This window comes from Stegastes partitus, unplaced genomic scaffold, assembly GCF_000690725.1.
Source record: "Stegastes partitus isolate 25-593 unplaced genomic scaffold, Stegastes_partitus-1.0.2 Scaffold56, whole genome shotgun sequence".
NCBI classification, from domain to species: domain Eukaryota; kingdom Metazoa; phylum Chordata; class Actinopteri; family Pomacentridae; genus Stegastes; species Stegastes partitus.
The window spans coordinates 1,032,865-1,051,163 of record NW_007577787.1 but is presented as its reverse complement, the minus strand read 5'-3'; the positions used below and the strand labels follow the sequence as shown (position 1 = coordinate 1,051,163).

Below are 18,299 nucleotides of genomic sequence, written 5' to 3'. Positions count from 1 at the left end.
TGTTGTTATGATGTTTTTGATAAGACATATTAGAGAATATTGCATCCTACATCTGACACTTAACCAAGCTAAACGATCATTCATTAATCTTACATTTGTTTGGTATGGGCATTGTAAGATTAAACGAGCTGCCTTATTTTGGGCCACCTGCAACCTGTTCAAATTACTTCCTGTTGTACTGGACCAAATTACAGAACAATAATCTAAGTGTGACAGCACCAGTGCCTGCACCACTTGCTTTAATAAACGATTAGGCATTAATTTTCTGCAGCGCTTAATCACAGCCATACCACTGCCCATCCTTTTAACTATTTGATCTACCTGATTGTTCCAGGACATTTGACTGTCTACGATAATTCCTAATAGTTTTACTTCCATTACTTGTTCTATCTCTGTGTCACCCAAAGATATGTGAAGCTTAGGTGCTTCTCTTAATGAATGTTTAGAACCTAGAACTATACATTTTGTTTTGCCCCTATTTAGAACCAGTTTATTTCGTAGCATCCATTTTTCTGTTAACTCTAATTCCTTATTTAATGTTTTAGTCAATTCATCAGTTGTATATGCTGATGTATAAATTGTCGAATCATCAGCGTACACCGCAACAGTGGCATGATCCAAAATCAAAGGAAAATCATTCATAAATATTGAAAACAAAAGCTTATAACTAATGCTTAACTACTACATTAACTCACACTTTACAGATCACTTGTTAATAGTTTTTTAACCATCTACTAATACCAATGAAACTTTGTAGAACAGCAAATGGGTGGAACAAGTTCAAGGTACAGAAATTTTATGTGATATTTAAAACATCACAGTTTTGTACCTCAACCCTCTTCCACCCATAGACTTTTCTGTGTATTATATTTTACCAAAGATATACAACAGATAGAATGTTGAACATTGTCTTTAATGTATGAGGAATAAATGAGGAATAGTTGCAACTTTAGAATAACGTCCCAATAACATATATAAACTATTAACCGATACTAAACAAGTCATTAGTAAGTAATTCACTAATGGGTTGTTCATGATCTATGACTGGTTTATAAGGTATGGCTGTAAATCATTAATATACAGTTAACAAGTCATTTATAACTCACTAATTAACAGTTTGTAAATGGTTTATTAACTATCTATCAGGCATCGTTATAAATCATCAACAAACTATTAACAAACACTTAACAAGTGGTTAACAACTCACTAATTAACAGTTTACAAATGAGCTATTAACTAGTTATAACGGATAGTTATTATAAAGTGTTACCCAAAGACGTGTGTTTGAATGGCTCCATCATAGAAAATGAAGAGTTAAATTAGTTATTGGAAAGTCAAGACTGCCATGATGTAAACTTATGCTCAGAACTTTATGTATACAGAAGAAAGTTCAGTGAGAGGAGGTGGCCAAAGTTACAGCAGCCCTGTGGTCTCACTGTGGCTTGTGTCAATAATCCAACATCAAACTCTTGTCAGAGACCACCAGCATCCCCACACAAAATTAGATTTGCATTTTCCCTCTAATTTTCTTCTTAGTTCCAGACATGGAAGTCTTGTGCTTTGTATCATCTTGAACACAGTTTTGTGTTTTTAGTGGTACTTCTTATTTGGTTTGACAATAGCATCACTGATTTCAATTCCACTGACGAGAGGTTATCAAAGTTAAATCAGCGGGGAAACCGATAATACTCTCTTTTAAAATATGCTCTTGCACATTTCATAATTGATGACACTGGGGAAATATTGAAGTGAATCAAAAGTTAATGGCCCACATCATTTCATTTTCCCAAGCAGCAATTTCAAAAGAGACGGAGATAACGCAGACTCAGTCGAGAACAGAATTTATTTCACAACTACGTTCGTAGCTGTGGTCTGTTGCACTTTTGATGACTTTGGAAAATTAACAAGCATGTGCTGTCTGGTGCTTGTACAACAAAACAGTTCAAGAGACACTTGCTGAACGGTGACCGCACTGTGTGACAAAGCGCTATCAACCGAAGGTCCGCAGTTTGGAGCCTTTGAATCTCACAGTTGTCATCATGGAGGCAGTTTAAGTGTCATTACGTTGTCAGTCATGTGATAGCGAGTCGTTGTGATCAATATAAGTCAGTACACGGCTGAAAACTCTGAGATGTGGCTGAAAGATTTGAAAATTGTCAGTCATATTGATGCCAGGGTGAGGAATGAGCTTTCATGGTGGAGATAACCACCTTGTATTTATGCATTTATCAAATCTCTTCCCAAAATATACAAGTGTTATCAGTGTGTTTTGGTATGAAAATGGTTAATCGGTACATGTCTAATTACTGGTTTAGCAGAATATGAACATAAAACAGGGCAAGATAGTCGGTAGACAAAACATAACAGAACTTTGCAATGCTGATCATTTCATTTAAATAGAACAAGTATACCAAAGTGTGAGGGGTGTTTGTGAGCGAGCGCTGCACACCGCAGGCACAGCGAGTCAGAACGCGTTATTTGTTGGCGAAACCAGCGCGGACTTGTAAAATAAATAAAAAAGAAGGCAGTTCCTTTCTCCTCTGTTGCAATAAACTGAATATAAATCTTACTTTTTAGCAGGCACATGAAATTGAATTCCAATGTGTGTGTTGGCACACAACGCACTGAGTGAAATAACCCGGTCATCTGGCCATCGCAGTTTGGCTCTTGTCAAAGCCACTCAGATCCTCACACTTGCCCATTTTTTTTCCCCCAGTTCCAACAAATCAACTTCACGAACTGACTTTTCGCTTGCAGCCTAATATATCCCACCCAGGGCCGGATCTAGCTTGATATAGTGCAGTGTGCTGGTGGAAATAATTGATAAGCAACTTGAGCAGTAGGTAGCCCAGAGGTTAGGAAAGTGGATTAGAAGGCTGTTGTTTAAAGGCTTCTTCTCTTTGGAGATAGGTGTTGTTGTGTGATCCCTGACATTAACAAGCAAGACAAACAAATGTTAAACTAATGTTAAACTAACCTCTAATCCAATCCAAAGCAATCCATCACAAGTTAGAGCATTCTATAGGTTGGAGTGTGGGACTTTTCACAAGCAGAGGGACCATGTTTGTGTTTTTACTCCAGGATACACTCTGCAGGCAAATTAGGACGTGGGTTTTAGCCCGCCCACCCAATCACAAGTTAGAAACAGCATGGCCTGTATTATTCTTCTGGTGGCTGAAAACAACTACATAGACATTTTCTCCTTTTATTGATTTTCAGCATTGAATCATGATCATTTGAATTTGGCTTTTTTGACAAGAATTCACCAAAAAAAAAAAACTCTTTTATGTCAAAGTGAAAACAGATTTCTACAAAGTAATATCAATTAATAAAAATATATTGCATGAGTATTGCCCCTTTCAAATCAGTATGAAGCAGATGCATCTTTGACTTTAACTGCAGCCAAAGGTGCTGAGTCTGTTGGTCCAATCAGCCTCACACATCTGGATACCGCAGTATTACCCCATTCAGAACTGTTCAAGCTGTTTCAGGTTGATAATGACTGAGCAGTACTTGTCAAGTCGAGCCACAAATCCTCAACTGGACTGAGATCTGGGCTCTGATTAAGCCTTTTCAGAGTATTGATCTTGTCTTTAAACGGTTACTCTGTAGCTTTGGCTGTGTGCTTCAGGTCATTGTCCTGCTGGAAAACAAATCATCTTCCAAGCAGACTGCACAAGGTTGTCCTCCAGGATTTACCTATACATTGCTACATTCATTATAAAACTCTATACTGTTACAAGCCCTCCAGGCTCTGCTGTCAAGAACTAACGTGATGTCATGATGCTGCCACCGCCATGCTTGTGATCATGTGTAGTGTTTAGTACCAACTGGTTCCATCTGTGTTTAATTAGTTGTCATTTTAAATTCCTATAACTCTCATGCAATCGCTTATTTTACATCTTTAAATTAATTTTGGATTATTTCCTAGTTTCTTCTTCACTTTGACAAAAGAGTCTTTATTGTTGTATTTTTCTAAAAATTGTTTGTTTTAGCAGGCAGCCAATAAATAGCAACCACTGCACTGAAACTTTAACTTCTATGTATTGATTATATTATATATTTGATCCCCTGGATTTCTTTAAATCATTTTCATGGCTCTGAAAAACGAGGTCATGCTGTGATCATGTTGTGAAAATAAGGAAACAGAATACTGTCAGGATGTGGGGATATGCACACACAACACAATGTAGGGAATCAAAAAAGGCTTTGATCTTAAAGGAAAGAGGGAATTGTGCAAATATATCTTTTGAACAGTTAGGTGGACCTCCCATTGTTGACTCATACCTACAAGTCTTACAGTTCCACCATCATAACCCCACTTTCTTCCTACACTTCCTCCACTAATCAGGCCCGCCCCGACTAAAAAGCAGCTGCAATCTACATTTAAACTTACACCTATTTCAAAAAAAAATAAAAAGTTCTACAAGGAAAACATGGATTTTAGGAATTTTAGTGCTATCACATACTGCAGTACAGATGTTAGCAGCAAGTCCCACAGGCTACAACTTTTTCTTTTCATCAGATATGTCAAGAAGAGGAGAGAAAAAAAATCCATCTTGACACAACAACCCTAGTGTGTGCTCCAGCGGTCTCAACAGAGCAAAACATCACTTAAAAATAAGCCTGTCGTACATCAACATATGGGAAGGAGCTTTCAGGGGACTTCACCACTCAGCAAAGTGCCACGACCTTCCTAGCCAAGGTTAAAACGGCACTGTAGCCTCACAGATAATCTATCTACTGGAGCACAGACCGCACATTAGCAACAGCCAGGATGGAGTATAGACCAGACAGCTCTGCAACAGCAGGGACAAACACTTATTCTAGTGTCGTTTAAAGCGTTTGCGGCATTTTGAGCTGCTTATCAATATTGCTTTGGTTGCATCTGACGACATCAAAAACACTGAAACCATCAATGAATTGATCCGACAACAAGTATCACAGCAAACGCCTGATAACGTGTCTTCCCTTTTATTACAGCGTGCGCCTAAAGCAAACACATTCTTGAGCTAATGATGTTCTTTCTTCACAATGAACACAGGCACTATAGATTATTTTGAGTGAATTCAGTCCCAAAGCCCAAATGTTAGACTGTCCAATTGAATTCTTTATTTGTTTTTGAAGCTTTAAAAAAAAAGAATCGATATTTGACCTTTGTTACAGTAAAAGTATTCTTCAGGTTTGTGAAAAAACATCTCGGTGGAACGTGCTGCTGTTCCTCCGTGGATTTATGCTGTTCTTGTTGCTGACGATAGCTTTTTTTTTCTTTTTTTTTGGCGCCTGCTACAACTCACCGTGTCCATGCACCTTTGGAACAAGCATCCCTTTGTCATGCCTGTACAAATGCGTGCAGCCGCTTCAAATCGCCCTCCTCACACTCACCTGGCACCGCTAGTAGCCCAGAACGCCCTGGAATCACTTGGCTACACCACAGCAACCAACTAGAAAAAAAAACCCTTTGCAAACTCTCAAAACAAGCTGAATACGCTCGTCCATCGCAAATACCTCCCCAGAAGTTAATGCGTTTTTCAGTCCGGCCGAAATTCAATTCATGTTTGCTCACTACAGCTCTGCAAATTCCACACCCGGCTTTCTAATTTGAGACAAAATCGGAAACTATAGCGCCCGCGATTTACACATACAGGTTTTCTAGCATCGCTCTGCTTTTCCAACAGTTGATCTCCCGGCAGCTTCTCTCACACGTTTCCCACAGAGAACACATTCTCTAGTTTGAAACACTGTCATGGAGTAAAATTTCTGGAGTGACAGATTTAAAGGAAATGACTTTCTTTCTCTCCCCCTCACTGCATTCATTTAGGTGTCTGCAAGAAAGAATCAAAGAATGCGATAGATCAGAAACTTCTCAAACCAGTCATGCAATATAATCCACTTCTCTGTTACTGATTCTTGGCGATGGGGGAAGGGGGGGATGTCCTCAGGTCCACTGCCGCACATTATCTCCCGAATACTGTTGGCGTTTAAACAGAACTCAGCAAGTTTAATTCAAATAAAGAGTAAATCGGCAATGTGTTTTATATCATTTAAGCATCTACAACACAATTATCTGCATATGAAGACGTAGCTGTGGGCGAAGGCGAAACATTAAACACTATATTGACATTACAAAGCTGTAAAAAGGCAGTAAAATAACTCTCACTCATATGCACGGAAAGGCAGAAACTCTATGTAACATCCCAGCACTTCGGTTTATTCTAAAGTTTTCCATAGCTTTAAGCTTTTAACAGCTTTTCGATCACCGCTTGTCCCTTCTTTCAAAGACAAAAATAGAAAGTTGTTATTGCGACCGGTGAGAGACAGAAAAGGGCTTTTTGGAAACAGTTGTGAAAACAAAAATGTTCCTCAAGGAACTGTTTTAGCAGCGCTTTGGGATCAGCCTTCTCCCCTTTTGCAACTCACTGGATCTGCACTGAGCCAAATCTTATGCAGATGGGGGTTTTATTTACTTTTGGCTGATATGATAGCGAGTATGATTTCTAAATAAAGCCGTCTGTGATCCGAAGTAAGCCGTACTTTAGCAACAGAGAGGGGAATTATTTCTCAGTAATGGACGCGCATCAGTGCCGAGGGTGAAACAAAGAGGCCTGGCCCGGCCTCACCTCACTGTACTAACCCAACACTCATCCTCTGTTTGTTCGGAGCTAACAGGAGGACGCATAACTTCACTTTGCATTGAGCCATGGGACCAAACTGTGTTTGACCTGCATACAGAGAGGCACATCCACCTCACATTAACATATTAATAACAAAACAGCAGCGGATTCAATACATACTAATGTTATGTCAGCTGTGTTAACAATGCACCAACATGTTGAAAATGTAAAGCCGACTTTTAATGAGAGCGCTTTATTCATGTGCTCGGAGATTTATTAACACCTATCCCAGCTGTCATCAGAAGTCGCAATTACATCATGTCACTCTTGTGTCTGTAATCAAATGGAGTGTCAGTCATATCAGCCACCTTATTATCACTGCTAATGAAGCTTTAAAAAGATATTTAAATTATCCTTCTCCTTGCTGGGATGAGCTCCTATTTTACTTCATGCTATTTAAGAGGAGGATTTTTTCAAACTGCAAATACAAAACATATAAGGTTCCTTGTCAGCAGGGTTACTTTTCTTGTATGTTCCTTCACTTGCTGGCAGAAACCTGAGGAGGGAATTTATTTGTTGAACAGTTCTGCACAATAGAGATGAAACTGTTTATCCCTCTCTGTTCTACATCTACTCACGGCCTTATACGTTTCATTCTCATTTGCTCATTAATTTGCAGAAGCGAGCGACGTCTCCGAAGCAGCTGTTGGCATTGACTGTTCCCAACACCTGCCTCTCAAAAACTCCTCTATTTTTCAAATTGCTTAAAAAGTCACACATCTGTAGGTTCTGTGTGACTGAGTCTGATTTGGTGTTAATGCCAAAACTGGAGAGTTGTTCCTGCTGCCATACACAATACCGCTTCAAAGTCATATTAACACATTACCGTTCATGTATGTCTGTCTTCTTTGAGATCTCACCTCACCTCTGCCTTCAAGTAGAGCTCACAAACACCCAGCTATAAATATATTCAAAAAAAAAAAACAACTGTGTGCAAGTGTTTCTCTCTTTTTTTTTTGATACACCATTTAACATAGGTGCTATTTGCTTCCTGGGATAACGCTCTCAGCAGGTATGTGACAAATTTAGGCTAGAAAGAAACCACAAGCGGGATCTAATTGTCAAACGCCTTTCGAATTCTAATGTTCTGTATCGAATCACAGTGAGTGCATCGTCCACAAACCAACATGTCACAGCTCAACTTGTGACTCAGGTTGTTTCAGAGTGTCCAAGTTTCATATCAGCAAAAGGTAGGCCACCTCTCAGAAGTATTCCTCAGTGTACCTGACCAAAGAGACCCACGACATATGTGCTCTGCCATCTGCCGAGTTCCCCCCCCCTTGACAAACTTTTTATGGATTCACACTCGGAGTCACACTCAGCCCTAATGAGATCAACATTCCTCGTGTCAGTGCAGTTTCTTCCTCCTTGTCACATTAATTTACCAACAGAAGCAGGCTGAATTTTGATATATTTTTTTTTAGGATGCGGTGCCACACTGGTCCATGTGTTCCAATCAGAATTTTTCATTTTCCTTTGTGTTTTTTTGGGCAAGTTTTTTTTCTTTAGTTAACAGAAACACTGGACATCTTAGCTGTAGTTATCAATAATTTGTAGCGCCTGTAGAATTTTATCTGCTATACTGACACATTAGCCAAAAGTTTTAATTTACCTGGGCCAGGAGATATGGAAATGAGCTTGCAACTCTGTCATCAATTATCTCGACTTCTTGGGATAATCCACCTTTATTCAGCATATTTGTTTGAAGAAAAAGCTAAACCTCCGTGGAGACAAGAAGAATGAACCAAATTTATTTAAATTTCACAGTTTTTTTTTTGTGCTTCTCGTGCTGTAATCTGAAATGGCTCAGCTGACATTTGCTTAGGTGAGTCTAACCCAAGCAAAAAGTCACCCAGGCCTGTCCAGAGCTAATCCACCTCCAGATGGGCGACTGCATCGGCCTTCGGAGCCGCACACAAAATATTGCACTCGTTTCAAATGCAAAAAAAAAGAAAAAAAACCACCCCGTCGCTCATTTTATATTAACATCTTCTGTGCAGAGCCTTGGAGTTGATGGGCGCCAACGGTTCTCAATGCATGTTTTCCTTGGTAAATATCTGATAGCGACATCTGAGCCAAGAGATTTCAGCCGGCTTTTGTGCGACTGCAGGGAAATTAATGGCCCTAACTACTGTGACGCCTCGAGAGCTTTGCATCAATGGCCTACCTATGAGTGAGTGAACAAACGCATGAAAAGGAGAATTAATGAACGAGCATCACACAAGGAAATGATACACCGCCAGGGCCTCATTAGAGCTGACCCTAAACACAGTCAGTTAGCTCGCTCGGTTCACCTCCTTATTAAAAATAAATCAATAGGTTAGATTTAAAGGTTTCCGTAAATCACCGCTCCAACGCTGAAGCAGAAAACCGAATGCTTATTACATTATCTGTCCGCATTAAGTGCTTCGGATGTCTGAAAACACAAGACATTAGCAGCGTGTCAGCAAACGTTAGCTCATGTTCTTTCAGACATCCCAGGCACACACGCTGGTAATTTGAATGTAATGTGCATTCACTGTTTCTGCTTCATCCCCCTCCATTCGGCGCAGCACACCGAAACATGCCCTCTAACTGATGGATAATCAGAATTCGACAAGAAAACCACATGTAAAAATGAGATGATATTCTGAGGAACTACAGGGGAGGGAGGGGTGAAAAAAAAAAAAGAACAGCATTCAATGCATATGAACACCAGCGTGGATCTATAAATCTGTGTATTCCACACTGTCTTTCCGACTTTTAATAAAGTCTCTGGAGCGTATTTGTGTACAGAATAGCCAAGTTTCTCGCTCAAGTTGAAGCGTGCATCAATCAGAATTGAATGACATTATTCCTATCACATTTTAGGTCATGTCAGAAGTCATAATGAAAGGCATGCTCGTGTTTTAAATAACTGGGGGGATGCTGATACAGAAGGGTATATGTCCTTGGGTGAATGAGGACAGGTTCAAGAGGAAATGAATTCTCACTGACATAAAACAGTCTACAATAAAAGCAGCACAGTACAATGGTATGATGGTATTCTTCATCCTCAGGAGAGTCGGCGTGAAGGGAAAAAGGACGGGAATAAAGATGTTGGAACAGTTTCATACTCCTAGCAAATGTGTCAGTATTTTTTTTTTCTTTTTTTTTTTTGAGAATATGTCAAGATATTCCAGTGCAACATGCCATGTGCAAGGCAGTGTGCATGATAAAACAGCCAAGTGTTGACTCAACGGTATGGTGTTTCATATTGAAATATTTTTAAATGTACTATAAAAAATCCCTTTGAAGGAAGAAAATATAAATGCATAACTGCCCTCTTTCGCTGCAGAAGAAACATTTTTAGGGGGCTTTGAAGAAACTGTTGTGGAGAAATAGGTTTTCTAGACAATATATTTTGTTTTCTCGCAGACTTTCTCTCCCCAAACCCGGGCTATAATGTGACATTTGAACATAAAACTGTCTCTGAAGCTCCCTCTCCTTTGGATTCAAATGAAAAATCGGGGTAATCTAATACAGAGGAGATGCCCAACGCAAGTTAAAAGTGATTGCGTTCCACTTGAGCCGAACACATTTTTGGGGATGAATAATTTAACTATTAACTAGTAGCCAGGAGTTCTTTGAGTCAGTTTCAGTCATTAAGCAAAAAAAGTGAAATATTTCATGCCTCCAACTCGTCAGAAATGAAGAATGGCTCTTTTTCTTTGTCAAATATGATAGTAAACCACCTACTTGTCAGTTTTTTGGACTGCTTGGACAGCAGGGTGTGCAGCAAATGAGACAAAAAAACAAAAAAAAAGCCAGCGTATCACACTTGGCTCTGGGAAATCGTAATATGCAAACAATCTCGTACATACAAAACAAGCAAAAGACTAGATTCGCCCTTGTATGCATCTTTGCCAAGAAGATAAATATACAACCAAAAAAAAAGTACAATATGTTTGACCTTGGGGGTAATAGCTGTGGAATATTTATGTGCATTGTACCCTTGTGGAAGGTGCACCAATATCATTACAGTGAAGATTAATGTATGGATTTCCCTAACGCCATGTGCAGCACATTTAGGAATGACGAGCACAGCATAATCAGCACATGTAGCACCATGTCTGGCTTTGATATTTATTGAGGAGTACGTAATAAAAAGCCAAGTGGAGGCATGAGGAGTCCAGTGTAGACATTCGATCCATGTGGGAAGCACGCCCCGAAGCCCCTGAGGATGAGAAGCGAGCAGTCAAGCCACTCTCGGCTGCATCAGTCTGCTAAGTGGAGCATGGCAGATGACTGTACTACAGGTAGCAGCTGGTGGCTGTTTAGAGACCTGGAAGGCCCTGAGACTTGCACTGATCATTACCTTTCACTCAGCATTTACAGTTTGGTATACGGACAGTGGCCGCTGTACCTTGTTACAGCGCGAGTGCCCCGGAGTCGGCGGACAGCTTAACCGAGAGAAGACACGGCTCAGCTGCACACAATACACAGCTCCCCAACGGCGACTTGCTGAAACACGCCACGCCGAACCATCCTCAGGAGCAGCGTAAAGGCAAACATCCTCTCCAGTTGCACATCATGTCTAGTCAGACGTTGTCAACAAGACAGGAGTGGCAGACGCGTGGCTAAAGATAGATCCAACGACAGCAACGCGGCATTCGAGGGGGCTTTGTTTCATGATGGCTAGGTTTTGACAGGCAGATGAGATGTCGGGTAAAAGTACCAGCTATACGTCACAGCCAAAAGACAAAAAAATCTGATCCTAAAGTCAATGAAAAAAACAAGCATTGATCCTGAGGAATTTTTTTTTTTTTGGAAAATGATGAACTGCCTGAAGAAAAGAAAAAAAAAAAAGACAGTGAAATTGTGTGAACAGTTCCTATAAATAAATAAATAAAGCGAATCAGACAAGGCAGTCAGATATCAAGTGAACGATATGTGCTGAAAATGTCGAAGCAGTAACTCCAGTCGTCTGCAGAACAATGCAACTCGGAGAGCATTTCATAATTTGGGACTTGATGGCGAGAAAAATGCGACGGCAAGTCTCGCATTTTATCCGAGCAAACACCCCTCAACTACCTTCAACTTCAATTTGAGGAAATGAATAAGTCCATTTTGGGCTCAGTGGAATGATGTCGACTGTATCAATGCAGTTTGGTTGAAAGAGATTATAATCAAATGTAACCTACTGAAAGACTTCTATTTTTGTACCCCATCAGGCAGGAAGAATGTGTAGGCTGCACTGGTCAAAAGAAAAACACATCAGTGACTACTGGAAATGTGTTTATGCCAGTTTTTTAAATGAGGAATGAAAAAAAAAAAAGCTCTTTCTTAGTGGCTCCGGGTTAGAATTTAATTGGACAGTTGTTGACAGGAACTAATAGATCTAAAAGACATCTATTCAATCTCTTTCTTGACAACACGAGCGCTCATTCTTTCACATTTCAAATGATTGTTAAACCATTAAAACAGCTAAGGCCGCGCCATCTCAGGGGAGACTTACTCCAAACCGTTCCTCGTTTTTTCCCACAGAAGGTTTATCTCGAATGAATTTGACAAACATTAATTCTTTCTGGCTGTGTGTGCAGCATCTTTCCTTTGCTAACCTATATGACAACAGCTGTGTGTCAGCGATATAAACAAGGCGCGCCGGGCTTACAGTGTTTGACCAAGCTTCAATAGCCCAGTGTCTTTTTCATGTGTGTTTGCTTACATCCTTATTTATGTATGAATTCAGGAAAATTACACTTTTTTTTTCTCCCCCCCTACTGAAGAAACAAGGCTTTATTTTCGCCACACAGCGTTGAAACGAGGGAGATTTTAACTGAAAACAACCGAATGCTGATGTTATTCACATATGCACTTCAAATTAGCAAAACAAACAGCATTGTTAATAACTGCCAACTACAATCCCTTTCTGTTTTTTTTTTTTTAAATATGTAGGCTGTATTAAAATTTCAGCAACCAGGGTTATGAGCAACAAAAAGTTGGACGTAAACCCTGCTGGAGGCCACAAACAAAATAAACAAAGTTTGGGTCACAAACAGGATTAGGGTTTAGAAATATTATCCAGAGAGTGCTTTTGGTGTTTAAAAAAAAAAGAAAAAAAAGAACAGGAACCCTGAAGACATGAGTTCCCCTCCTTCCTAAAGAAACACAAACACATCAAAATGCATCAAAATCTGCTGCATTGTTGCATCCATTATAGATCCCAGACTAGCAGAAAACAATAACTTCTGGACTGTTGATGAGACAAAATAGGCTGAACGTAACTTTACGAGGGCGACTCGGGTGAATCACTGAGTTAAAACAAAACACATGACCTATATACGGCTGAATTCTGTGAATATCAGGTGATGACAGTGTAACAAAGACAGTATTTACACAAAAAACCTACTCAAAGAAGTGAAGTCCAGTGTATTCCAGCCTCACGATGACACATTTCTGAAAGGAGGTTAACACAAACTGCACATCGGCTTCACAATGAAAGATTTCAAGCCCCTTAAAATCAATATATAGAGCTCCTCAGTATCATTAAATATTCATGACTACAAAATCTAAAGTTAAAGTCAGTGAGAAAAAAAAAATCTTAGTAATCAATTATTTAGAGTTCAACACTCAAACACTCCTACTTGCTAGGACCTTTAATTCAGGACTATTGTGTTGGGTTGCATTAAACGGTCCAGGTCTATCTCCGCATGAAAGTTTTTTAAAAAATCATCATATAGCCCCCCTTTTGAAGATTTGTCTTTTCATATGCTTGGAGAGCATTGTTGTTGTTCTGCTCCCGATGCTTGCGAGCCTGAAACACTTACAGGACACGATGTTTCCTGCAGCTCTCAGAGGGAACACCCGCAGAGAGAGCCCATCATGAGGCCATTTTGGCATTCGTAAGCATGATTGATGACACCGGGATGCAGACAGCGTTTGAGAAATCCCCTCCGCCGTGAGGAAAGTGATGATTGTTTGGATTTTTTTTTCCACAGTGATAGTGCCCCCCTCTGCTTCTCAGTAGGGCACGTTCACATTACATTACATGGCAGGAATGCGGGGCTCAAATATTGGTGCTACCGTACGCAAACACAAAATATATAACTCAATCCCCGAAGTCCAATTATCTGCAATTTTATCACAGATATTTTCATGTTGGCTGAGTGGAATGTAAAAGGCGGTAAACACACTGTAAAACCCTACAGAAAGCTTTGATCCCTCTCGGGACTTTGCTCCCAGATCTATTTCCACACGTGTGACTGACAGGAAGGTCACAATAATCTCACAATACATCACAGCAATAGGGAAGTATGCTGCAGGGGCTAACAAAGTCACTTGGCCATTCCTGCTGCAGGCACTCCCATTTTGCCCTTTTTAATCCTCTCCATCCCATTACATGACAGTGGAGAACCTGTGCACATTACACGCTTCAGCAGAGATCATTTGCCTCGTTGTGCTGGCAGCCAAAGATCACATAAAATATCAGCACCGTTATTTGTGTCCCACCTCCATCTCCTGACTGGCAGTAAACAGAGCTGGACGTCAAGTGATAGCACAGAATATGACATGCTAAGAAGTTCCATTGAATCCAGCAGTCTGCTGCATGAGTCACTTTCCATATCTTGTCTCAGACGTTGGGTAATCCACCGAGTGGAAACTGAGACAGCAGGGGCAAGACCGAGTGCAGCTCTGATCCTTAACAAGAGCAATGAGGACGTGGATTTAAGAGGCAAAAAAAATATAATGAATTTGTTTCTCGTCGCATAACTAAAGTCTACTGTGGGGAGGGGAGATTGGCATTTTTAGATGAGGAGACACTCAAGGGACTTTTAGAGCGATCCACAAGTTCATCCTCCTGCGGTTTAAAAATGCCTTCACCATGTAGCTGCTGACAGCTCCCAGCCCGGTCCGGTCAGCAGGCAAGAAGCCTCGCCTAAGTCTTGTGGAATTACTGTTCCACCTGAGCCTTTAGGCTTTGGATCATAACAACATTTCTGTCAATAACACCGACTCCAATGCTGTCATTCCACCTGACCTGATTCCTCTGTTTCTCCAAACACAACAGCAGAAATCTGGGATACTAAGCTTTTCATTTTAAGCTACATATAAAAAAATAAAAACATTTTGTAGCTGTGGTTGAGCATTTTAAGTAGAGCTGAGCACAGTACTGTCACAATAGTAGATGATGAGTTACTCATACTGCGGCTAAAAATCTTGCAAAAAGTTTTCTTTTTATAAACTGCTAAATCACAAAAATGTAAATATCTGAGTTCAATGACGATATAAAGCAGATTGTCTTCTGTGGTAAACTTTACCTTCCAGTCAAAACAACGTGGCGCACATGCAGCTTGATACGTGAAATCAAATGCATTCTGACTAATCTGACGTCTTGCATAGTCTCTAATAGCGTCTTACATCAAAAGCAGCAGGACCACACATTCATCTGTCACCGCAATTTGATGTTCAACGCTCTCTCTATCAGACAATGACAAGACATTTCAAGGGGACTTAACAAGAATTCACAGTATGCAGAAGCAATGAAAGCAGCATTTGTCGAGGTGGACCAGTAACATGAAGGTTGACAGTTCTTCCCAAATCGTGGCTGAGTTAATAGAGTGTGATGGCAGCTGCGAGGCTGACAGAAACACTAAGCTATACGGGAAAGCTTTTGGAGCTACTCAACACCGAGTCCCACAAGGATCCACTAATCTACAAGTGCTGCAATATTAACTCCAAAATGTTGTCGTCACTTAAGACGCTCTCCATCTGCCACTTGGACTCTCCTGTGCCTCCTCCTAAACAGCTTCTAAACATATTAGAAAGCACGACACATGAAAATAATGAACGTGAAATTGACACTAATCTGTGTGCGCGGGGTTCATGTTGTTGGTAGTCTGTCGGTTAAATCCCAAAATCATAAACAAGAATGCCATGTTCCTCATTGACTGAGCAGTAATTCTGCTTCATTTGGGTTTTAGGAAGCAAAAGTTTTCTGTGATGATTCAAAGCAACTGTCAGATTTATCCCCAAATTCAACTATTTAACCAAAGAAACTACTCTATGTATAACTGGTTCAGTGGAAAAAGCACAAAAAAGTAATGCAACCATGAGTCAAACTTCCATGAGTATCTAGTACAGATGGGAAGATTTGTACCTCTGCTTCTGATACTTGACACAACATTCAGCGGATACACTTTTAAGTGCTAAAACAGCTTCAAAAGAGAAGGAGTTCCCCCTTTTCACTCAAAGATTTTTTTTTGCCTTAGTTTAAATGTTGTTTGCTCGAGTGAGAGGCGATAAGTCGCGAGCCTGAAGGGCATGTCCATCACCGTGTGAATTTGCTGAGTTGTTGATAACGCGTCGTCTCTCCGGAGGACACGTAAGGTTATGACTCATCCAAAGACCAGATCAAAAGACGTTTATTTGGGGTGACATCGATCAGAGATGAGAGAGAGATTGAATTTTTTTTCGCTCATTTGGGGGATTAGTCGTGATGTCAGAGACGCCGATCCGAACCGATTTCGTCACTTAGTTATTCAACCTGTCTGCGAACAGGTGTGCCTGTTATCAAATATGCGGCCTTTTACGCGTGCCAGATTTGCTGCTTCATGAATGGAATCGTTGGCTCTGAACAATGGCGACCTGGAGAGAACTCAACAGGGGGTGATTTAAAAAAACAAAAAAACCAAAACAAACACACCGCTTATCCTGAATTACTTTAATAAGCTTGAAAACGACTCCTTTAATTGCTTTTTGTATGTCTAAAACAGTGTTGTGACACTTTAACTTGTGATTTGATGATGATAAATGAGCATCTATCTGCATCCACATACAGAAAACGATGCTTTTTATTTAAATGCAATCCTGCAGTCGAGTTCAACTAAACCTAATTAAATCAGTAGTTTGTATGCATGTGGAGGTGCACTTGGTCTTACCTTACTCTGTGAGGTGTTTAAGATAATTGCTCACTAGGGTTGTGACTGAAAACATGTGTGCCTCCTGGACATGGACTACTGCTGCTGTTGCTGCTGCTGCTGAACTGAAGCATTGCAAAGGAGCCAGCAGCTGCACTTTATCTTATCACCTAATTTTCGCAGGACAGGAGCTAATCTGCAGAGCTGACCACTCATTATCTCTGCTTGGTTAACACAGTCGGAGACCTCTACTGGACACACACACAGCAGCAGCAGCAGCAGCAGCAGATCTCGCCACAGCTGTCTGGGAGACACTGTTCACATTCAGCGTCGATGCCGGCTGATGGGATATCATCACCACAGCATGAATACATATAAAAATATCAAAGGTTTAAACTGATAGGGTGCTTCAGGCTTTTGGAATTTGTGCTCCAGCAGGCCTCAGTGGTGCAAGACTGTGTGGATGCAGGGCTCCAGTTATTGATCACTGTTAATTATGTTTAAAACAAACCCAAAAAATAATGTTAACTTTGGTGAGTCACTGCAACTCCATGAGTGACAGGTGGTTGAGGTTGCCATAACCGGTTAATATGATGGGGTTTTTGGTGTGCAGTTGCAGACTGGTGTCCCTCTGCAGCATTAAAAAAAAAAAAAAACCTACAGTAATGTGAATGACTTTGCATTATAAATGAGTTGCAGAAAAAAAGGACAGATTTGGATTTTTAACTTTTTTTTTTTCTACAACGTTTTATACTGATGCCACAAAAGTGAGTGCATACCCCAACCATCAACCCACCATGTATTCGTGTGTTTGGCAGGTCGTGATCCTGCTGACACTCAGTCCAAAAAAAACCCTTACCTGGGATCTCCTGGTGAGGAACATGTGCGAAGCTGAAGCCTTTCCCGACGCAAGCCTCCCTCACCTCGCTGCAATTCCGAGCCTTGAAATCTGCTCTGGCGGCCACAGACAGCACGGAAAAAGTGCAAAGGATGGTCTCTAGTCTGAGCATTGTTCACTTCTGTAAAGATCCTTATTGTTTCTCTGCAGTATCCCGCTTGCTGGCACCAAAAAAAACGGGAAGGAAAAAAAATAATAATAAAAAAAAAAAAGAAAAGAAGAAAGAAAAAAAAAATAAAGAAAAACTCCCCCCTGCAGCAGATCCGCAGGTACTTAATGACTGCTGCTTTAATGGTTGCAAGTCAACTATTAATGTCAAGCCGATCGGGGTTTATATCGCAGCCGAAAACAGTGGAAAGTCCCCCCGGCGGCGCAGAGAAGAGGGCTGCTGCGCGTATGGAGGTGCCACATGAATCCACCAGGCAGCGCGTTTTTTCTGTTTTTTTCTAAACCGGCGTGCGTTGACTCAACTTCGCTCAGCACACGAAGCCCACGGTGAGCTGTGTTGGAGTGTGGAAATGCTCTGTGGAAGAGGGGAAAGCGCTCCGTGTTTCAGATCAGATGCACCGGCAAGGGGCGAAGCGGGAGACAAAATATGGAGTGGAATCCAAAGCAGCCTCATCCATTCCAAGCAAGACGGGGGGTGCTCGCAGGTCGGGCACCTCCCCCGGAGATGTGGTGCAAATAAATATATAAGAGGATGCATAAGAGGAGGAGGCAGATGCTATAGGATAGAGTAATAAAAAGAGCTGCCAGTGTTGGAAAGGAGCAACTCTACTCGCGGTGCGCAGAACGTTGCTGCTTTACGCGGAGCTCCTCAACTGTTACGATTCATCTCCTTGTAGGAAC

At 40.8% G+C, this 18,299-nt stretch overlaps 1 protein-coding gene across 1 annotated transcript in view; it reads right to left on the bottom strand.

Moving 5' to 3' along the window:
• LOC103352955 (glypican-6-like) overlaps positions 1-17,637 on the bottom strand; it is a 59,758-nt gene extending 42,121 nt beyond the window's left edge. Inside the window, exon 1 of the mRNA XM_008275672.1 lies at positions 17,412-17,637. Within this exon, the coding sequence (XP_008273894.1) occupies positions 17,412-17,562 (151 nt within the window). The 5' untranslated portion in view covers positions 17,563-17,637. The remainder of the gene's footprint in view (positions 1-17,411) is intronic.
• Positions 17,638-18,299: the final 662 nt, after the last annotated feature.